At 30.9% G+C, this 21,756-nt stretch overlaps 1 protein-coding gene across 1 annotated transcript in view; it reads right to left on the reverse strand.

Moving 5' to 3' along the window:
• The window catches only part of LOC117110463 (protein scribble homolog), a gene marked incomplete in the record, with an annotated part of 107,104 nt that overhangs the window by 36,940 nt on the left and 48,408 nt on the right, over positions 1 to 21,756 (reverse strand). The window contains 11 exon segments of the mRNA XM_033253169.1: positions 1,324 to 1,413; positions 4,853 to 5,023; positions 5,721 to 5,798; positions 6,476 to 6,565; positions 9,146 to 9,190; positions 13,108 to 13,203; positions 13,749 to 13,955; positions 15,784 to 16,056; positions 17,416 to 17,511; positions 18,023 to 18,129; positions 19,504 to 19,612. Of these exon segments, the coding sequence (XP_033109060.1) occupies positions 1,324 to 1,413; positions 4,853 to 5,023; positions 5,721 to 5,798; positions 6,476 to 6,565; positions 9,146 to 9,190; positions 13,108 to 13,203; positions 13,749 to 13,955; positions 15,784 to 16,056; positions 17,416 to 17,511; positions 18,023 to 18,129; positions 19,504 to 19,612 (1,362 nt within the window).

Consider the following 21,756-nt stretch of genomic DNA (forward strand, 5'->3'; position numbering starts at 1 on the left):
CAAATCATTTCGAGCAAATGTGGCAAAGACAAGCCAAACCAGTCACTCGTCGCAAATTGTGTTTCAGAGAAAATGGCCAAAACAAGCTGGAATGTCAAATTTAAAAAAATCTATTTTATTACACTAAACTAAACTTTATATATGTACACATTATTCTATGTTATTTTCCCCATTTTAAATGTTAAAACAACACTTTTTAAGGATTTAAAGATAGTTTCTGCATGAGAAATGCCTGAAATCATAAACTTTGAAGGCTGATTTCTCATATATTGTTCTTTAAACAGCTGTGTGTTTAAACACTTGTAACTTTATAAGGAAATGTCCGATTTGACTGATTTTTTTACCATTTTATAGCTATTATTTTACTCTCTAACACTGTATTAATAACTCAAAATCAATTTTTGCGACGAGTGACTGGTATGGCTTGTCTTTGCCACAAATCTGCCCTGGCAGAACAAAGCAGGCATTTTTCCCCCCGAGCAGAAAAGCTGCGAGTTGGTATTTCCTCACATATTTTGTACGCTCAAAACATGGACTCTATATTCAAATGATTGGCACATCAAGAAAAGCCATTTGGGCATAGCACATAGCATTTAGTCATATCTTGGTATAACCTACTGCCTATTTAAATCTAAGTGTGAACAGAAATTTGATTTAGCAAATGTAAAGCTAACCTTTCACATGGTCAACATTTTACTTTCAGGCTATGAAATTGAACTAATGAACAATGGATCAGAAAAGATCTCCATGATTAAACACATGTCATTAGGTTTTAGCTGACTAAGCTACAGGTAACAATACATTTGTAAACATTGTAAAAGCGTTTCTTCAAGCCATTGTATCAATATGGATTCCTTTAAAACATAGTAGTATAAATATTTCTCCGTCCAAAAGTTGTTCTGATGTGTATTGTCCTAAAGTCAATGACTCATATCTGGTGGCAAAATTGATTATCAATAAAGTCTACTTTTGATGGCAATAATATTGTACAAGTATGAAATTTAATACCAGTATAAAATTGAAACCTTCATATTATAGACATCACACCTTGTACAATTAGCTAAATAATTTATGGTCATGCATTGTATACAGTAGCACAGCCAATTAAAAATACACATATACGGTAATGAACAATAGCAGATTATTAACATCGATAAGTTTAAAAATATTCATCATCGGGATGTAAAATACTTGTGAAGTTATTTGTGTTAATAATATACAACACTTGTATAAAATACAATTCACATTGCAATTATTAAAAAAGCTTATTAAAATATTATAACAATATATTTGAAAAAAAAAAAGAACCAAAATATTCCATACCTCTCCAACTACTTGTTTCACTGGCTCTGGAGCAAAGGAGACCCCTGGTCTTTCTTGAGGTCGTGACACCGGTATTGCTGGTGGGGTAGACTGAGGAAGTAAACAGTTAGTAAGCGCTAGTTAATGCCTGCAAGAAGTGAGCATAAAGCTGGTCAAATTCTGTGCCACATGCGATGTGTGTATTCAGGCTTGAGCATTGCAGGGGATGTGGGATGGGTTTCTTACCCAAGATAGTTGCCCATGGGCTTGCTAATCTGGGCCTAGATCTCATTAGGTAATCAAGCTTTCCATATTAAAGATTTCTGACGATTTGGTATTTGTCTTAATTTGGCTTATTATCATCCCTCATGCCTGAATGTTCTTATAAATAATGAATACAAATTGAAATGATAAGCATGTGGTTACTAAAAAGAAATACATAATTATCTCAATTAAAGATATACTGCTAAAAAGTTAAATAAATAAATAAAAATTTAACATTTAAATTGTTTACTCTTAACTGAAGATTAGAACATTTTCCTCCTCAATTTACCGACTACAAAAAGCAGAATTCTAACATTCTTTTGCATATGATCATTAAATTGGTTGGCTGAAATATACAGACTACAATGTGATATATTTTAAAACGTCTATTAATAATTTTCAGTTTTAAGCTTATAATGTATTTAAATATACAAATGAAGTAATTCATTTTTTCCTTATCTAAAAAGTTTATTATATACTTAGTTTGCAGTATATCTTTAATAGCCAGGTATTATTATATGGATAAAATGTGGTAATGCTTGCCTTCTTGTAATGGGTGTAGTTATTACATTCATAAACTTTAGAAATATAATTATCATGAACAAATATAATTGTTGTTAATAACTGCAAAGTAATGAATTACCAAGGAAAAGGCATTCATTGATTAACAGATAAAAACATGCAGAGGAGAAAAATAAAAACGCAACAAAAGTTGTGACAAATTTGTTTGATGTGCCCATATAAAGCCATGATGATGTCTATTTCCACCCACATATGGGCATATCAGTTATTTGTCGCATAGAATTTGAAAGTGTTGACAAAGCTTAAGGATGAAGACTATTACATGTTCTGACCAATTAAGTATATAAAAAAATAATTAAAGTTTAAACAGTTACGAATTCCCACGCAGTGACTTTGCGTGAGCCCAGTTAATCTCCCAATCATGTGTAAAATGTAAACATCATAATATCTTCATGCCAGTCTTATTTGTCCAACTGGTTATAAGCTTTTGGATAATATTTTTGGATATTACATACGGCCTTAATTTTACCTTTGACCCACCCACTCACCAAAAATACAGTTAATATCAAAGATATAGATGTATTAATATATTAAAAGCACTTCTGAATCTGAAAGTCCTACTAAATATTAATGGGAATGATCTTATCAATTTACAATTAGTTTGTGGATGATTTTTTGTTTTAGTTAAGAAATCACAAATTTTGTTACTGCAACTTAAATAAAGCAAAAAAAAAAAAGAAAAAAAAAGCAAAACATATATTAATTATTGCCATAATTATCTATAAAAAAAATATACTTATATACCAATTTGATGGCTATGTTTTACATTCTATATAGTTAATGTTACTGATACAATTAAAGAGGTTATTTAAAATGAATTATTATTATATTTTAATTTCTTAATGTTACAGGTACAATTAAACAGGTTAATTAACATGGATTATTATTATATTTTAATTTCTTAACAGCAAATATAATTGAAGCTAATATCCAAACAGTGTTAGCCACATTCAAAACCACTGAATAAAAATACAACTACAAAATAAACAAAACATCAACATAATTCTTCTATATCCAATTTTTCAGTGTTTATTAAAATATAACTTCACTCCATATTATATTTGAATAAATCTACAGTGTCTGGATACTAGCATGCATCGTACAATTACTTTCCATTGGTAAATTCCAAAACCAGCACTGTAACTACAACGCCAACACTACGAAGTCCAGTATCAAGTATTATCTAAATCCTGTTTATCTAGCTGAGGCTATTGATTTGCATTTCATGCAAACTGAGATACGTTCATTTTGAAAAAATCTTTACTCCATTTAAACCTTGGAATATACACCTTGTATTAACACATTTTTTTTTCACGAGTGATAATAATAAATACTAAAAGACTAAAAACACTTTTTTTAACCTACTGCTAACTTTATATTTACATATTATGAATACTAATGAAAAAATAGAAAAATGCCCATAAACTGATAATCATTGAAAACATGAATTTGTTCTTATAACTGTGTCCACGAGAATACATGCATATGAAAAAATATACATTTATTTATTTACAAATTTTACCAGGTTTAAAATATCTCAATATACAGCCCAAGCTTTTCTCAAGGGATACTAAAAATAAGAATTGAACAAAGTATGGTTTTTATTCCAAAAAATAAACTTGTTAGCAAATGCTCTTTCTATCATAACTAATTAGTCTGGCTACAATACAAATTAAAAAACTATTATTATATAATTTAACCTTTTAAATGCAAACCACCGACTGCATTAGATGTTCCTTAATAACACATTAACATAAGATTTTCTACAGTTCCAAAATTGTAAACGTTTTACTGTCTTGTGAAAAAAAATGTATGAAAGACTGAGGTAGTAGGTACGTAGGATTTAGAAAATAGGTTAACAACTGCACAAGTAACATTAAAAAAACACAGTATCTATCCCGACAATTAGAAATGAGTAACACGATACAAAGAAAATCACCTAAAATAGAGAATACCACATATTCTGTATTTATACATGTACAACATATTTTTTAAAACGTAAGCTCGATAGGAACTGCATAACAAATCATGCTGTGAGTTTCTTTCACACCTTAGATAAAACAAACAATGGCAAATATAATCAAATTTAAGTTAAAAGAAATGGCATTTAGCATTTGAACTGCACTTGAGTTTCTATGCAAATAACTTAAATTTGATAAATATATAGCAGAACGTATGAAGGATAAAGTGTTTGAAAGGACAAGATCACAAACAACCACGGTTGCGGTATGAGGAAATAATACCCAACAATACATGTTCATGGTTTATAAGTGCAATAATTAAAATTTGACATGATCATGATATAATTTGGATAAATTAATACTAAAATACTAAAAATAAATGATTACTAAAATGCACTTGTGTTTTTAATAGATTCAAAAACGTTTCAGTTATCATTTCAGTTATTGATCAAAACATGCAGTGCAATAATTTATATCTAAATGGAAAACGGCTTAAGAATACCATTCCGTCATACACACATTTTTAATGTAGATGCAATGAAGGTTTTTTTAAGGATTTGATGTTTCTAAATTCAAATTGATCATAGCTAATAGCTAAGTATAATTGATTAATGGCTAACATCATGACTACAATGGTGGTAATAATAATAATAATATTATTAATAGTAAATATTATTATTATTATTAATTCTATGATTGGTGTAGTAAAAACATGATGAGAAGTCTCAGCGTTCTACATGTACCTCATGATTTTCAGCCGTTGTCTGTTCGATTTGCTCGGATACTGGTTGCATGTCTGCGGAGTAGGTCAGCACCTCCTCACGAATAACCACGATTCTCATGTAGTTACCGGCACTTTTCAGGGCTTCTACGGCGGCAATGTGATCAGCTGCCTCTAAATTATGATCGTTAACCTATATGAGAATAAAATTAGAAAAATAAAGAAATCACTTGTACTACTACTTTGTACATTATCTACGTAAATTTAAAATTATTACGTGAAGTTGTGAACAGGAAAATAATCCCTTGCCAGTTAACGAAACCATTTCTCCTTTTCACACCCAACAGCAAGTACGTAACATGCCAATTAAAAAATGGAATGACGCTCTTATACATCACTTATAAGTCACTTCAGGGAGGAAACCTGTTTACTAATCATGAGAAAAATCATGTAGTGACAGGGTTTAAACGCAGGACTGCAAAGGAAGAATCTTGACAATGCTTCTGTATTCTTTGCATTAACCTTAAATTGTCTATCAAATGAACTAAACATAAAAATAAGTAAATAATATATTTTATATATGGCAAGACTTTGTTTTTTTAATACCTTGTTTAACAAACCCGCCGCCAATAATGGAGATTAAAATGATAAAATGATGTTTTTCGGCACAACTATTTGCTAAATAAGAAAACAAAATATTATTTTCATTTTTTTTTCTGCCCTCCTCTGACGATCTTAAAAAAATAAGTTCACAAAACAAGGTATAAAAAAGTCTTGTCTAAGAATGCCTGTGTATGTAGTTGAGATAAACTGTTAAGTATGCAGATACATAACAATGGATGTGGATATGAGCACGTGGTGGTGAATGTGCAAATGAAACATCATCTTACAGCCAAGATCTTGTCGCCAACACGCAGACCTTTCTTGCCAGCAATTCCGTCAGGAACAACACGAGATACAAAAATTCCCTGTATCAAAAGAATTCAACAACTTTAAAGGAATACATTAAAAAAAATATGGAGCACTTCTAACAAATTGGTTTATAAAATTTTAATCTATTTAGCCCGAAATGATTTTCATTGACCTATTTGTAAATTGTAGAGCAAGCATAGGCGCTAAGTCCACAATTCCGAAGCCCCAGAAAAAAAAACATATGAACCTTAATGTAGAATGTTTTTAGGGTAACTGAGGGGATATCCTAGCTTCTACTGGTGGTAACCCTATTGGGACTAAGAAGCAATATTATATCAGGCCTTATGGTGCTTTAAGGTTATAAGGACAGGCAAGGCCTAAGCAGGCTCATTATTTTATAATTTTTTCTTTGTTCAATTTATAACTAAATCCAAATCCCTGTACAAACTTTCTATTTTTATTTGACAAAAAAACTGTTGTATGCCCATATATAACCATGATGTGTCTATATATGGTCATGATATTATGCCATCATAACCATATTTAGGCGTGTCAAGATTTTGTAAAATCAAATTTGAGTCTGGACAGATGTAAACGAAAATTAAAATAACATTTTGAATTTAATCAAGAAATACTGTTGCAATATATAAAAATCATCCATAACAAACATGAAAAAAAAAAAATAACTAAATAAAAAATAAATAAATAATTAAATCAAATAATGAAGAAGCACCTCATCATTTCCTCTGTATGGCGTTGATCCTTTTCCGCCGGCTATACTAATGCCAAGACCACCTCCGTCACGAGTGAACTCGATCACAATCTGTTGAAAAAAAAATACAAGATCAAAATGCAAGAACATAATCAAGGACTTCTTAAGAAATTCGAAGAAATCAGAATGAGTACCGGCAGTCGTTAAGACATCATTTAAAGGCTCTCCAAAGATGAATAATGTAATACAATAAGCTAGCTTTAGTATGTTGAGGGAATTATCAAGATTATTACAGATGATGTTAATCACACATTCTCTGTGTAACAGCTTAATTCTCTCATCCAGGTTATTCCTGTGCACATTTTGTTTTGCTGGACAAGAACATGAACTTGAAATGATGTACTGCATACATTAACCGACATTTAAATTACCTTCAGGTTATTGACACGCCACACTAAACATAGAACTATTAATTATAAATTATTATGACTGATAATTTTTTTTTCATTAAACACTATAAATATATATTATTATTAATATAATTATTATTATTATTATAAATATTATTATTATTATTATTACTATTATTATTATTATTATAACTATTACTATTACTGTTATTATCATCATAAGTATTATTATTGCAGTCACTAATATCATTGTAAAACATTAGTACTGTAGTAGGCCTACATGTAGTCTTGAGATGCACAAAGCTCATGTCAATAGTTGTAAAGTATGAATTATAAAATCAATGTATGAAACATTAACTAGAATCAAAATCACATTAAATCATATGAATCATACTCATAACAATGTAAAAAATTAGTACTATAGTCTTGAGATGCACAAAGCTTCTTTAACTAATTGTCTAGGTATGATTTATACAATCAATGTACGAAATGTAAACTAGAATCTTATAATTACATTTCACAGCATTCATGTCAGACTCTAGCTGTCTAGCGTAGTTGTAATTTGTATAACCTTTCAAGATATTTGAAATTTGACAGACATATTCACTTCCATATGTTACAAAGAACTGTGAATACCGACATCAAATGTACAGGTATTGTACAAGTACACGTGATAGCCAATTGAGGCTAATTGATTTAAGTATGCATCAAAATATATGGAAAAATCTCCACATTATTTTTAATATTATAGTAATTAATATTTATAATACTATTAGCATTATATGACAACATTAACATTATATTTTCTTTATTACATTGAATTATGAATAATTTAGCATTAAATCTTCAATTTAATATAGACATTTTTTTCTTTTGCGCACTCAAATTTATCAAAAAGAATATAAAATCAAAAATACATAAACAATTTATTTAAATTTATTTTATAATGGATCAACATATATTAGAAGCCTTTGAAAGTTAAAGATTACAACCACAAGCAAAGGGAAAAGTTTATTATGTATCCACACAATAGATGCATTTTCATTTCATGCTTTTTGCCACAGTACATTTAAACAACTAACATGCAAAACTGAACCAAGCAGCTGGAGACGGGATGCAGTGATACATTAGGAAAAATATTGTGAACAAGAAGCATAATAAAATACAGAAAAGTTAACACATGTAAGAAAAAGAAATAAAACAAACTTAAAAAATACCCCTGTTGACAAATGAGAAAAGTCTGAATATTCTTTGACAATTTTGTAGAGTATTTGAAAGACATGGTATTTTTTTTTAATAACATTTAAAATACATAGAGGCTTCTTTAATAATAGACACTGTGATTCACAACGTGACGGAGACAGGAAAGAATACATACTATTAAGTGTACGCAGTGAACTTGCATAATATTAAATGTGACCAAAAAAAGAAATCAGACAAACACATGGGAAGAGTTGAAACCAATGATTTTTAGCAGACAAAACACTTTGAATTACTGAAAGACATAACAAGCAACAGAAGAAAACGTTTGAAATAGCGACATAAAATAACGAAAATTAATGGTAGTCCATTAGGGTAATGAACTATGTGAAACAAAAACAAAATCATCTATGCATTGGTAAAGGATTATTGTCTGTGATGAAATATTGGGATAAAATCCTTAAAATCAATAAAAATATTGAATTGCTTATTAAACGCTCTGTCTAAACTATTAAACTTTGACAAAAACCTGTCACATGCCTAAATATGGTTATGACATCACATCATGACCATATTTAAGCACATCATGACTATATATGGGCATACAATTTTTTTGTGCAATAAAATTTGATAATCTGAACAGAGCTTAAGATCAAATAAGCTTTCAAATGATTAGAAAATCAATTCAGTTTTCTTTGATTTTCTATTTAATATAAAACAAAAATATTAAATTGAGTACTAGCCGATTTCATTACCAAATGTAAAAATTACTGGAATGGATATATTTTTGTAAATGTTAAATGGTGGGAAAAATATTTTCTCATTCAGAATTTAATCTGAAAGATAATGAGCTTATATTATTACCTAGTAAGACATTCACAATTTGTTTCTCAATTTTTTTCAGAACAGACATTTATACCTTCAACAATGCAAAAATACAAATATTTTATTTTTTATAAAAAAAGAAAAAAGGTAAACAAACTGGAAAAAATACCAGAATTTATCAAATCTTGTTAACATTCGAATATTATACAATGTACTTATTTACATACTCATTTACATATTCATGCTAAATAATCACCTTCTCTGGGTTCTGAAATACCATACCCATTTGACGAGACAGTTCCTGGCCAAAATAATCAACATAATTCTAAATAAATTATCAGCATTACAAGTTAATTGTAGCAATGTAGTTATATACACTTACACTATTATATCAACAATGAGTAAAGAGCCTTGTCCAAAATATCAAATATTTTGACAAAACATGTGAAATGCCTAAATATAGTCATGATTATGTCATATCATGACCATATATAGGCACATCATGACTATATATGGGCATATAGCAGTTTTTTGTCCAAAAAAAAATTGATAGTGTGGACAGAGCTTAACACCCTAATTTGGAAATTAATTTATGCAAATCAACCATCAATCCACATGTATGCAAATGAAAGGGGCAAGTGTACTATGTCTTACAGTGTGATTACCAGAAGATAAAAATTGGACATATATCTTTTGAGATCCTATTCCTGGATCAATACTTCAAAGTGGCATTCTCACAAGTCCCAACCTATAATCACACATGCACAGCCAATCATAGAATGGCAAAACTCAGAATGTTTATATTTTCCCAAGGCATTAAAAAATGAAAGCAAACTTGAAACTTGTTAATTTGTTTTTGATGCTTTATAATCTTAAGCCTTGTCCAGACTATTAAATATTATTTGACAAAAGCATGTGACATGCCCAAATATGGTCATGATGATATCACATCATGACTATATATGGGCATACAAAAGTTTGTCAAAAGAAAATTTGATAGTTTGGACTGCGTTTTAAGCCCTATTTGTATTGGATTTTGGTCAAACTAAATTATGTACCATAACATTTTGACCATAAAAAAAATCCAGCGATAACCTCTAATTTAACATTCTCCTTGGTAAAAATACCCAAACCGTGTGGTAATTTTAGCCGAGCAAATCAAGCACAAGAAGAACTACGCTGTTTTCCTTGAGCAAAAAATCTGAGTGGCGCTATTATATGTAATCAAATTTTGTGCAGCGATAAATTTGAACGCATCTACATTTTGAATGTCACGTTTACCTTCTATTATTCGGAGACCATAACTCACTACGTGTGTGTTGAAATGCTGTGAACTTTGCATTTGGATCGATATTTCAGTATGTTACTCAGGTTTTACAGAGCGCAAAGAATACAAACTGTCTTTAGATTAGAGCTTACAAATAATTATGATCTAGTCACATGATTAATGACAAAAGTATGTTAATATTTATACACATAATCACAGTTCTTTCAAAATACCAACATCACAAGCAACAATTGACTCAATCACATACAATATTTGTTAGTAATACAAGTTGACAATACTTCAAAAAGCTAAGTGCATGACGAGCAAGCTAATAAGCAAGGCCGATGAGAGTAGGAGTGAGGGAAAAATGCAAAGGGCGGGTGGATAACTGGAAGCTTCAAGAAAACATATTTCCAAATAAACCATCATAACATGTAGATCAAGTTTGAACATTGGATTGATGGGTTTTGTGTATCATTGGTATACTTTAAAAGGTCAATTCTGATGTTAATCAGCTTATAGCATATCAGTTAGTTTGTTACGGTTATGTTATGAGTTTTGGCCAACATAAGTCAGAAAAACAACAATAAAGAACAACACTATATTATACTGTACTGTTTGTAATAAAACATCTTACATATAACACAACAGAAATCTTGACCCTAATATATCTATTAATCATTATCATTATCACATGACATGAGAAATATACCATCTGCAAATGACTAATATAGTGAAAGTTTACTTTTCTGTTTCTAAATATTACGACATCATGAACTATGTAGTGTATTAAAGGACTAAGGTTTTTAGATAAGGGAATGTCCTGACATTTGCCAAGAATTGAAACCTTGGAATTGGAAGGGTTGGCACCAGCAGGAAAGTGAATTAAAAAGTCATTTTTTAATTTAAAATTCATATAAATGGCTATTACAAGTTTCTCTGGGTGGGGACAAAAACCAGGATAAAAAAATATAGATAACATAATACGTTCTAAAACTTATCATAACAGATAATTTATGGCTAGATTGCCTCTGGGCACCCAGGGCTCCTGGATCCTGATCGGTTTCCCTGGCATCTGTCAAATAATGTCAGGGCTCTCCACCCCCTCCCCAAGGGACTGTTTTGCTTCTGAATGTATCCTAAATTTACCACTAATTGCTAATGGTGATATACTAATAAGCCAACTCATAGTTTGAACTGCGCATGCCCATATCCAAAGTCAATCAACATAACTTATGTTGTGTGAATGTTTATGTCGATTACCCTTGATATGGGCATGAGCAGTTCAAACTATGAATAGGCTTATTGAATCATGTGGCAAAGCATCCTAATCACCTGGCTACAGCTCCACTATGGCATACAGTAAGTAAGCGGGATCTTTTTCCATTACTATTAGCTATACAACATGTAAACTCCTTAAGCGACATTCACAGAACTATACTTTGCACTGAACAAAGTTTCATCTTACATCTTAAATATAGATACCATTGTCAACAATAAGATGTAAACAATTAACTTGGGATGACCTAACACAAACATTAATGGTAAAGGATTCGATATTCATTATGTTAATATGTTTGCTACATATTAGTATGTTATTTTCAGTGTAAATTATTATCCCCACATTACAGCACATGTTAATGAGAACTGGTAAATGCAGATACCTGTGTAATAATCAGTTACATTCAATAAGCCAGACACACACTAACAAATTTTTGCCTGCCAGACACAATAAGCCTAGACAATGTGCGACTGGGCTGTGACAAAGTGCAGCACTGCCAGACTCACAACAGACATGTAGGAACACACTATTGGTTGGTAAAATATGTATGAAACAAGCATACATACTTAAGAGAAATCTTATCAAATATTGCCTATTGAGTCTGACAAACATCTGAAAGGGTGTGTCCAGCTTAAGCAAACAAAACACAAGTAATCATATAAGAAAATACTATAAGAAATTACACAAATCAAAGATAAATAATAAAGTTAATATAATGATAAGGCCAAACAAAAAGAATTGTTTGTGTAGCTCAGGCACACTGAAATATGGAAAACAAGGTCAGTCAGGAATTTTTTTCCCGTTTTACTATAATAGTATAAAACAATTACAGTAAATGCTTGAACAAGCGCTGCTTTTAAACAATTGCCGTATCGAACGTGATTTTTTCATTAAGCACCACTCTCGAATAAATTGAGATATAATATTATTACCCTGTGTGTAATGAAACACTTTGAGAAACAGGGTCTTAAAATGGGTAACACAATGAAGACAAGCATTTCTTTATAAACGGTATTTACGACGACGTAGGACCTATGATAGGTCTACTAAATGGGAATGGGGATTGGAAAGCGACACACCAATATTTTTTTATAAGCGTCACTCTCGTATAAGCGCTGCACTGAGGGACCCAAAAAAAGTTATAAGCGCCGCAGCGCTTATTCGAGCATTCAAGGTATCCACTGTAGGCCTACTTAATTACTCCGTATATTTTGCTTGGATAAATGGTAACCACAGGACTGCAATCAATACTTAGGGTATCAAATTTAATTATGCTTTAAAAGCAGCAGTAATTTGGTACCCTACTTGGTAAAAATATACTTTGTCAAAAAGATATAGCCGACCATATATTTTCAAGATCTTGGGATCTTGATAAAAAATATTTTCACAAGAAAAAAAAAGCCAACATTAGATTTTTTAGATTTTGGGTTGGTCCAAAGGGCTTGAGCTACACTTTGTTTTTGCCTAATGATGATGAATATTATAGCAATAAACAAGATAACAACGGCGACGATAATAACAATCACAAGTTCGGCAACAAAAAGACATTCTTTGAACAACGCAAGCAAGGCAAGCATCAGGCATCAAAGCTGATTAAAAAAGGATGGTAAAAGCAATTAATGAAACAGCAAAAAAAAATTTAAGAGTGAGCAGGATGTTATGATGGTACCTGATCAGTATGTGTTCCCTCATACTTAAGAAAAGTCTCATTAATGGACTGATAAACATTGTTACTCAATTTTAGGATGGGTGCTGGCCTGTTAGTCTGTCAGATAAGAAAATACGAGCAAAATAAGTAGCATGTTCTACAAATCATACATGCTTCAGTGGTTAATGTAAAGCTATCGAAGAGAGACAAAATAGCGATTCTGATTGGCTAATTTGCTCACTATTAGCAAAGTGTACTAACACTACACCAATAAGAATGTCACTATGGGGGCTAGTAGGTGTTATTTCTTGATTGTAAGTTTCACACAAAACAATCTAGATGTGTTACAAAATCTAGAGCATCCAGCCTAATAGAATGCAACATCAAAAAATGTTAGCCCAAAAAAAGTTTCCCAGAATGTTAGAAGCTACTACTTAAACTCCTGTAGGAAAGGTGTTAAAAATCAGGCATATGCTTAAGAGAATATGGGATTACCTTTTCGCACATCCCTAAAAATTTACCGATTATGTACACATTTTTAGAAGCTTGAAATGAGATCTGTTGAGCATACAGGTTAAATTGATGTTGTCTAATGAATGAACGCCTTGGCACATGTTGTCTAGGACAGTATGAAGCACATAGAAAAAGGCAAGACAAATTACCCTTTCTTCTCTAATTTGTTGCGTATCCATGGCTTGCTGGGCAAGCACCCTGTTTAATATAGCGCTGGCATCCTCGTCCAGATCGTTAACACGCTTGTTCTTCAGGTAATGAGGCGTGTCACGTCTGTGCAATTTCTCATGCCTTTCCGGCTGTTCTTCGTCCGAATCAAGATTAACGTCAAAACCAACATGCTTTTCGTGGAATTCCTACAGAGGCAAATGTTAGTATTCAAAGATCTCCATCGAAAAACAGCAGGTGTCATTCTACTTATTCTTAATATAAGTACTGCAGAAACCTTGTTATAAACTACACTGGACTCCGAAAATTTATACACCCTTAACTACACGGTAGTCATAGAAATTAAATGACGAAACAAACAAATATTTAAATATAGCCTAAAATTCAAGTTTGATACATTTGTAGGTAGTAAGATATAATGTAAGAAACATGTCATTAATGGTTGAAATTTAACTTCTTATGTCCGTTTCTGGTTGGTAATCAGATTAAGAAAAACAAAAGATTGTTAAATGGTCTGAGCGTAGAAACATTTATCATTGTATTGGACACTTTCCAGCAGATATGAAACTAGAACGGCCAAGAATACTTTGTAAGTCTTAGTGAAGATGAATTTAGCAAATCTTCAACAATATTACTCTCTTGAATGTCTTTACAGCTTAAGTGTTGGTGAAGCTACATCATGGGTAAGATATTAAAACATACTCAGGTATATAAAACAAAGACTGGAGGGTTTTTAACAAGGAGCGAACTGGTATCATTCGATTAGTAACAGTAACAAGGGAAAAGTCGATAAATGACAGTACTAGTTTTAAATCCATAAATAACTGTTGCTCTAAACCATGCGGCTCAATTCAAGGACAAGGAGCTGGTGTGACAAAAATCTTACTAATACTTGCAATCAATTCATAAATATATAAGACAAAGATGTGTCCATGTATCAAAAATACACATATACAAACATGCACATATATACATACAAAGACTCTCTCAACAAAAAGTATCTTAATATCAAGTTATTTACATCTGTAATTTATCATTCTTCTTAGTAGATTTAACTTAAATTGTCAGTTGAAGGGATAAAAAAGTCTTTAAAAAGGAAGATGACTTTAAAGGGGCTGCAGATTCTTAAGGGGCAGTCTACGCTTGACATTATTACGGACTGCCAGACCGTCAAGCAATTTATTTAGCTGTCTCACCTTTGTCTTGCAAGTTTTCTGTTAAATTAATTGTGTGTTTTACACCAAATAATTTGTTTTAATGGAATGTACCAATGTAGAATAAAGCACAAAAAAATTGTCAACATCATAATTATTAATTTTGCTCAGTATAAATGATTGTAGATTGTAAACTGAGGTCAAGAATTTATTATACTATTTACTTGATTTACAAGATTTTTGTATTATTATCCTATTGATTTCTAATTACACACCATGAGCAGAAAATATATTATAAAATAGTTAAACATTTGCATCAATCTACTGTAAACTGAATTTTTATTTGGACTTTTATTAGATACTCTATTACATTGGTTTTTATTTGTTTAATTTTTGATGTGTTATGAACTAATTACCTTATGAGTAATTATTTAATACGCTGCATGTATTAGCATATATTAAATGGATGTATAGTATATACTGCTGTAAAGCCTTGCGAAATATATAGGTTCTCGAAGCCCCTTCCCAACCTTAACCACCCCCCACCCCACTGTCCATGCATTCAAATTCACACACATACACTGTAAATACTGAACACCACAAGCTCGGAAAAAAACACTTCGCAAACACTAATAAGAGAAATCTCCAAACTTCACATAAAGTACTCTACTGATTTATGAACACCTCCAAACAGGGACACATTAATTTTATTCAATTCATTATAATTACTAAAATAGAATCAGAGGTTGTAAACAGATACTAAAAATTTGATCATACACACAAACACACAAAAAATTATTATTAATTTGTGAATAAAAGGGAGATAAAAAATAATTAATTTAAATGAAGATATGAATCCTACCTGATTGTAATCCTCTTCATCTTCAACTTCCTGGTGTGGCTCAATTTCTGGCTGGGAAGCTTGTGTTTCGGACACGGTCTGTTGAATAACCTGCTCTTGGAAGTCTACTTGGTTGACACTGATTGGGGCGCCTACAGAACTATAAGGAGGGGGTGGTGACATGGTCTCCACAGGGGGAGGGGGTTCAACTGGTTCTGGTTCTTTCACTTCCACCACCTCATTTTCTGGGTGTTGTTCTTTTTCATTTGGTACTTCTTGATCTCCATTGGTGGTCTAAATAATGGGTAAAGTAAATAGCAACAGATATTAATTATATAGATGACAGTAATGGATTAGGAAGGATTAACAAGTAATGTGCTTTCATTATATGTCTAATAAAATTGTAGAATAGAATTATATATTTGAATTGCTGACTTTGTATTAAGAATTCAAATTTGTACTTAACCAATTTGAAAGAAAAAGTTTTCTTAATATTCTAAAAGTTAAACGTGCAACGTAATTAACCTTATTATTTTGTTGTTAAAGCTTGTAAATGTACAGTATGCCATTTGAAATAACTTTTCTGTTTAAATATTATGAATGGACAATAAAGTATTATTATGACAATCATTATATTATGACACGTTAAGAGCTTTCAATTGAAAATAGAATAAAAGTATTTAATATTAAAACAAAATTTTTTTTTTATTCAAGTCTCATTGAAATTGGAAAACATATTTGATCCTTTAAAATAAGCAACTTTTATCTTTTTCTGAAATTTCAAGGGGTTTCCAGACTTTACAAGTGATCTTCAAAGACACCACAACAACAGGCCCATATGCAACTGGACTGTACATCCCAGTCCTTAGTATACTAGCATTGTGTTTCTTTACTATAAGCCTTTTGTGTAATGGTTTGTGTCTCAAGGTAAAAACCAATTTGCATGTCTTTCATTTGTTGTGTTTTATGTGGGTGCTATCATCCATGGATTATAGCCTTCAATAATTATCAATAAAAAAAAAATTGGAAAAACCAACATTTGCAATACATTTTCTTTCTTTTTTGGGGGGTGGGAGAGGAGGAAATCCTATTGTGGTTAAATGAGATACTGCTACAAATATGAAATAAACAACATACTTTTAACTAAATATTCAAACACTACTTTGTCTTTACATAATGCATATCCTTAAAGTTCTGGGAGTTAATTTAAGGAATTTTGTAGTAAAATATCTGTAAATCATTCAAAATATCTATTTTAAAAACACCTATAAGAATTAGAATAATATTTATAATTTTCTTGTACTTTTTACATTTTATATATTTAATTACTAATTGCACTTTCTATTTCTTGTAAATGAACTTAATAATTTTTCAATTTTAATGATTTTAAGTATTTTTATAAGGCTAATATTTGTAATTTAAATATTGTACCATAGTTTCTATTTTTATATTTCAACTTTTATCTAGCTATTGTAAACAAAAATTTTCAGCCATTTGCTATTGTTTTGTATTTGTTTATAAATACTGAAAAAAAAATTGTATTTTGATCTGTGACTTCTTGTAAGCAGATAACTTATGTAGTTCAATTAATATAAAGTTTTCCCCATCTATAACTAAGTGCAGGGATAAATACATTCTGCAATGATATTTTACCTGGGCAGCTTGGGCTGCTCGCTTAGCATCATGCAACTGCTTAGCCTTAGCTTTCAGCTCCCTAGGATGTGGCGTATTCTGCCTCTGGAACTGACTCTATAAGAACACACATAAAATATATTACAATATAAGAATTGTAATATAGAATTTTGTCATCAATAGGTTATTACAATCTGCCAATCTAATCTTTTTTTTTAAATACCAACCAAAAAATACCATTAAAAATTGATTATTTTTAGTGGGCCAAACATGACCGCATTTGGATCGTTTTAAAGGCCTACATATTCTAAGCGTGACGAGCCATCCACATTTTTCGCTAAATGCAAGGCCCGTACCTTTGGGGACATCGGTTCTAAACAGCCACTCGCATGTCTCCAAGAAAATCAACCCTTGAAAGATAAACCAGTGGCTCTCACATACAGAAAGGCATTATATTACGGCAACATTTGGTTGGTACGAATGGTTTATGTCGGCAAGTGTGCTGTTATTAGCGCAAAATTGCCAGAGCCTCTGTCTGAAAATGGCTCAAGATAGAACTGAAATTCACACGGTGAACAACAAAGTTGTTGTTTGGTACAATACTACAAAAAAACCTGGAATTGTTTACCAGTTCATCATCCTCTTCATCTCCAAGAATAAAGTCAGGGAAATTAACTACACGTGCCCGGTTATCATTCATTACATCTTGCGTGCCGTTTGGTTTCAAAATGTTATCTGCAACAGAAAAGACGTAGATTTACTTTCTATATAAACAAATTAAGAACTACTTAACCTTAAAAAATAAAAAAATAGAAACTTGTACATTAGTTTCAATAATCTAATTATCTAATACTATGCTATGTTTTTAAAGCTGTACTTTGGGGTTATCAATTATTAATATGTGTATTACATATGTTGTTGAATCTCCATTCACCTGAGTTGTTGCATCAGCACCAAACCACATATTTTTCAATTTGGAGTGGAAATTCAGTGAACCATGGACATGATTTGTTTTTCGTTTCACTGCTCATATCCACTATCATGCTCTAGTAGTCAATATGACTCAGATTCATCAAAATTTTATTATAACAATTTTTATTTATTCATCAAGTGCTCGGTCACCTTTATATATATATTTTTTTTTGGTATTCCAAGAAAATCCATAAACTACTATTATTAACAATAATTGATGGATGACCAAATAAATCAAAAGCAATGTAAAACAGAAAAAAATTCTGCTCAAACATAATAATAAGCTAAACTAAAAAATATATGTAGCAGAATACTAGTCATTATAATGCTTTAGCATCAATCCTATCTATCTAAAATTGAATTTAAAACATAAAGATCAGATTAATTGATAAACCTCAACACGGCGAAAGCCATGTTTTAAATACCACGTATCAAACGATTTTGGCCATCTTCTCAACGTTGAATGTCTCCATAACATGTACATAAACCTAATCATACACCATGCATATACAGTACATGCTTTCAAATATCAAGTCAAGAACTAGACCGATGTGACAATTTATCATAATATTTATAGTGTGTCGTCAAACAATTCAAAGACAGTTGCAGCATCATCACGACTAGCAATTAGGCTTGAATAATAATATATTGAATTCTACAAAAAAATCTTTAATTTTAAAATAAGAGAATATCACCCTTTCTCTTTCTGGGTAATTTGGATCAAATTTGATGATAATGTATTTTGGAAAGTATTTGATTACGTCAATTAAAAACTGTCTATCTAATCTAATCTCCATTGACATAAAACATAATAAAGAAAGGCATATGTTAGCCTACTACAATGTGTTAGCACCAACGATCTTAATTTACCCGGATTCAATGTGGATGGTTAATGGTGATGATGAAGTTGATAATGATGATGATGATGATGATGATGATGATGATGATGATGATGATGATGACGACGATGATGATGACAATGAAGACAATAAAAACCAAAAAAAATGTTCTTATAAATATATCAAGATGATGTGTTGACTAAATTTATTAAAAATTATGATGATAACAATGACACTGATAACATTGATGACAATGATTAAACTAATAAGAAGTTTGTTTTTTATTAGCTTCACTCACCTAGACTGATGCTCTCTGATGGTCCTGTCTGTGGCAGAAGGAAGCAAGTTAACACTTTGATCTTTTGAGCACCTATCTCATCTGTTTGGAATTTTAACATTGGCTGGGACTAATGAGCAAAAAGAAAAACCAAAGCACCACAATGTTAACAATTTACATATAGGAGCAGTACTATATGGTTTTCGTATGTAAGAAAATAAACATATTAATTTTCCTTATAAAATACACCTTTTTCTAGACACTTTATCTTCATTTTTGCCGTAAATGTAATGCTTCAGACGTTAGAATTTGTCTTAATTTACAACAGAATCAGAATAAAATATACATGATATTTATACATGTAATGTTGTCTTTTATTTAATATATGTATAAAAGCATATGACATCTTACACACACAAGATCGATATCTACAGATGACCTATTTTATAACAACCTTTAAGTTGTCTACAGCGAACAATGCCAACATCTCAGCACTATTTGCATCAACCTATTGATTTTAACAAATGTCTACATCAAACTCATTCTCGGCTTCCCAGAGCTATTCCATAATGAATTCATTTTAGTATCAAGGCAATGTTAATATTATATTCTCTATAATGTTTTTTGATATATTTTTTTTTAACTTGTTAATGCAGCTCTACCATTGTCTGGGAAATTACAATGAGCCATAATTGGAATTAGGCTTAATTGGCTGTCCTGAGTCCTTTTTGGACTGGATGTTTCACTGGTCAAACTAATCAGGTTTCTTTTAGGTAATCACCCAAGTCCTGTGTCCTATGTTAACTCAAGACAGGGGGTTCGAAACCAAGGGGCCGACTAGAGCCTCGGTCAGGGTGCCAGGATAAAAATTCCTTGAAGGGTTCATGGCTTAGAGTTTTTATGGCTTAGTATGGCACAAATTGTGCTTTTAGAAGGCAGTATTAAGGACTGTCTCTTATACACATCTAGATGTGTATAAGAGACAGCCATAACATGTACATAAATCTTCATTTTTGCCGTAAATGTAATGCTTCAGACGTTAGAATTTGTCTTAATTTACAACAGAATCAGAATAAAATATACATGATATTTATACATGTAATGTTGTCTTTTATTTAATATATGTATAAAAGCATATGACATCTTACACACACAAGATCGATATCTACAGATGACCTATTTTATAACAACCTTTAAGTTGTCTACAGCGAACAATGCCAACATCTCAGCACTATTTGCATCAACCTATTGATTTTAACAAATGTCTACATCAAACTCATTCTCGGCTCCCCACAGTTATTCCATAATGAATTCATTTTAGTATCAAGGCAATGTTAATATTATATTCTCTATGATGTTTTTTGATATATATTTTTTTAACTTGTTAATGCAGCTCTACAATTTTCTGGGAAATTACAATGAGCCATAATTGGAATTAGGCTCAATTGGCTGTCCTGAGTCCTTTTTGGCCTGAATGTTTCACTGGTCAAACTAATCAGGGTACCTGGTCAGTTTGACTAAGAAAATTAAATGTGAAAATCCAGCAAAACATTTCTTTTAGGTAATCACCCAAGTCCTGTGTCCTCAAGACAGGGGGGTTCGAAACCAAGGGGCCGACTAGAGCCTCGGTCAGGGTGCCAGGATAAAAATTCCTTGAAGGGTTCATGGCTTAGAGTTTTTATGGCTTAGTATGGCACAAATTGTGCTTTTAGAAGGCAGTATTAAGGATTAGCAATCAAAATATTGTTATTTGGATCAGGCAAATACACCACACAACCACTGCATATGTCATGTATTGTAAATAATAATAAAAATAATAATAATAAAAATAAATAATAACAATTAAAAAAAAAATAATAATAATAACAATTAAAAAAAAAATAATAATATATAATAATTAAAATAATAATTTAAAAAAAATAATAATAACAATAATAATAATAATAATAATAATAATCTTTATTTATTCACGAAAGTAGTATCACAGGGTCCAGGTCTCCCACCCCACAAACAATGCATGTGTCGTATGTTGAATAATAATAATAATAATAATAATAATAATAATAATAATAATAATAATAATAAATAATAATAACAATAAGAGACAGGAGCTAAGCTCATGCTCTCACAATAATAATTAAAATAATAATTAAAAAAAATAATAACAATAATATTAATAATAATAATAATAATAATAATAATAATAATAATAATAATAATAATAATAATTTTTATTTATTCTCGAAAGTAGTATCACAGGGTCCAGGTCTCCCA

The sequence above is a fragment of the Anneissia japonica genome, unplaced genomic scaffold (assembly GCF_011630105.1).
Source record: "Anneissia japonica isolate Jap-2015-1 unplaced genomic scaffold, ASM1163010v1 scaffold3040_len1308831_cov196, whole genome shotgun sequence".
In the NCBI taxonomy this organism is placed as follows: domain Eukaryota; kingdom Metazoa; phylum Echinodermata; class Crinoidea; order Comatulida; family Comatulidae; genus Anneissia; species Anneissia japonica.